Here is a 2,401-nt window from a genome sequence, read left to right as displayed (position 1 = left end):
GTTTTTATTTTGGCTTTTTGATTTTTTCTTGTTGGTGTTAGAGAGAGGGTTGATTTTGTTTTGGATTGATTTATCTTTCAAAATTTGTTTTCATCCTACTTATTAATTTTTTTTATATCTACCCACCTACCTACTCACCTACCTACCTACTCACATACCTACCTACCTACTCACCTACTTACCTACTACCTACATACCTATCTACCTACCCACCTACCTGTTATCTACCTATCTATCCCCTACCTACCTGCCTGCCTGTCTGCCTACCTACCTACCTGTCTCTGTCTGTCTGGGTAGCCTTGCTGCCAGTGATGTGTGGCCCAAAGGGTGAGTTGACAGAAGGGCCCACCCTTCCACATGAGAGCCTTGGGGAGCAATATGACATTGTAAGAACCATAGGGCAGGGAAGCTATGCTCAAGTGAAGCTGGCTCACCATCGGCTCACCGGCACAGCTGTGGCAATAAAAATCCTGCTGAAGGAGAGAGCACAGTACCACCCGATTAGGACGGAAGTGGGGATAATGAAGAGGCTGAACCATCCCAACATCATTTCGTTGCACCAGATTATTGAAACCAAACAGAAGATCTTTTTGATTCTGGAGCTGGCTAATGGATGTGAACTGGTCGACTGGATTAAAAAATCTGGCTACCTGCAAGAGGGCCTAGCCCGGAAAATATTCAGTCAGATCGTACATGCCATGTGCTATTGCCATGACATGGGTATCGTTCACAGAGACCTCAAACCGGATAACATCATGGTAGATGCTACAGGCAAAGTCAAAATTATAGACTTTGGGTTGGGTGCCTTGGTTAAACCTGGAGTTAAGCTTTCTAAGTTTTGTGGTGCCTTACGATTTTCTGCACCAGAATTCTTCCTGAACCAACCATACGATGGTACCAAAGTTGATACATGGAATTTAGGTGTCCTTTTGTATTTTATGGTGACTGGAGACCTGCCATTTGGAGGTAGAACTTATAAAGAACTTGAAAGTCAGGTTTTGCTAGGACGATATACTATTCCCCACCACCTCTCAAAAGAAATTCGAGAAATTATCCGGTATTTACTAACTGTGAACCCTGCAGAAAGACCAACACTAAAGGAAATTCTGGTTCACCCTTGGATGAAGCAAGAAGATGCAGGTTTGTTAAGTAACTGTGATACGATGGACTCTAGCAACCTGGACCCTGCAATCATAGCAGCCATGGCAGACATGGGGTTCCACCCATGTGATGTCCAGAACTCTTTACTCCATAAGCTGTATAATGAACCCATGGCAACTTACAGCCTATTGAAATGCCAGGCACTTCAGCAGGATGACTACATCAGCAAGCCCAATCCAGTGCAGCCAGGAGTAACACCTTTTCCTACTCTCACAGATCCTACTACTCTTCCCAGTTACCAAAAGAAGACAACTGATAGACCAGCTTTTCGTCTCTTTCTTTCATTATCCTCAAACACGGACTCTTCTAAGGATAAAGAACAGGCAGGGCAGGGGCTAAGAAGAAGTGCCACTGTACCTGTGATGCCACCACACTGCCCACATAAGAGAATACACACTGTCTCTGAGGAGAGGATCATTATACGAACACGGCACAATGGGGCTGCGGACTCAATTCGAGGTGCATACAGGAGCTGGAAGAGGTGGGTAAGGAGGATTGGGGCCAGTTTATCAGAGCTCTGCTGCTGTGTGCCACTCAAGAAGAATAGAGTGGTGCCCCAAATGGGGGATGATTAGGAAAGACACGAAGCCAGAGGCCAGCCTCAGAGGTGCTGAGGTCCTCTGAATTATGACATCATGGTGTTGGGGATCATTCATGAGTGAACTGAAGGAGCTTCTATGAAGGACCCATGCAGGAAGTCCAGAGGCCTGGGAAGATTCGGGGGAAAGACAGCAAATGTCTCAGGATTCTTTGTATGGATTCTATTTCTCAGGGATGTAGGCCAGACAACAGCCTTCCAAAGCATCTGGGCTAATGGCCCAAAAGCAAAATCAATGACAGATGCCCTTCTGCCTGATCAGTACCTTGTTGGACTGGGACTTATAATGATGGGATAGATTACAGTGCTTCTCAAGTCTGCTGTCACTCTTCTACAATCAAATTTATTATACAGACTGTAAACTAATCTTAGAATAAAGTTGATAGAGACAGAATAGCATATAATGTTAAATATATGGACAAGTGGTGTATCTATAAGCAAAAGTTTGCTGATATCCCTTGATGAACCTTGGGTTTGATCAAGGTTTGATGAACCTTGGAAAAAAGACAAAGAAATTCCCCCATAGAGCCAGTAAAGATGACACTGTCTTTTTTTTTTTTTTTTTGTTACCCTCTATCCTCCTGGGGTACCAGCTTCAGACTTTACCTCCCATTTCCCTGGTAACTAATTTTAAGAAAAGGA

The 2,401-nt window shown here is 44.2% G+C and overlaps 1 protein-coding gene across 1 annotated transcript; it reads left to right on the top strand.

Moving 5' to 3' along the window:
* Positions 1–311: 311 nt before the first annotated feature.
* LOC308440454 (sperm motility kinase 3A-like) lies at positions 312–1,736 on the top strand (the record flags this gene model as incomplete). The annotated part of the gene is made up of 1 exon (XM_080942561.1): positions 312–1,736. One exon carries the CDS (start codon positions 312–314, stop codon positions 1,734–1,736), a length of 1,425 nt encoding a protein of 474 aa, XP_080798687.1.
* Positions 1,737–2,401: the final 665 nt, after the last annotated feature.

This window comes from Micromys minutus, assembly GCF_963924665.1.
Source record: "Micromys minutus genome assembly, chromosome: 31".
Taxonomy (NCBI): domain Eukaryota; kingdom Metazoa; phylum Chordata; class Mammalia; order Rodentia; family Muridae; genus Micromys; species Micromys minutus.
Note: the sequence above shows the minus strand (reverse complement) of the source record. Positions and strands in the feature narration are given on the sequence as shown.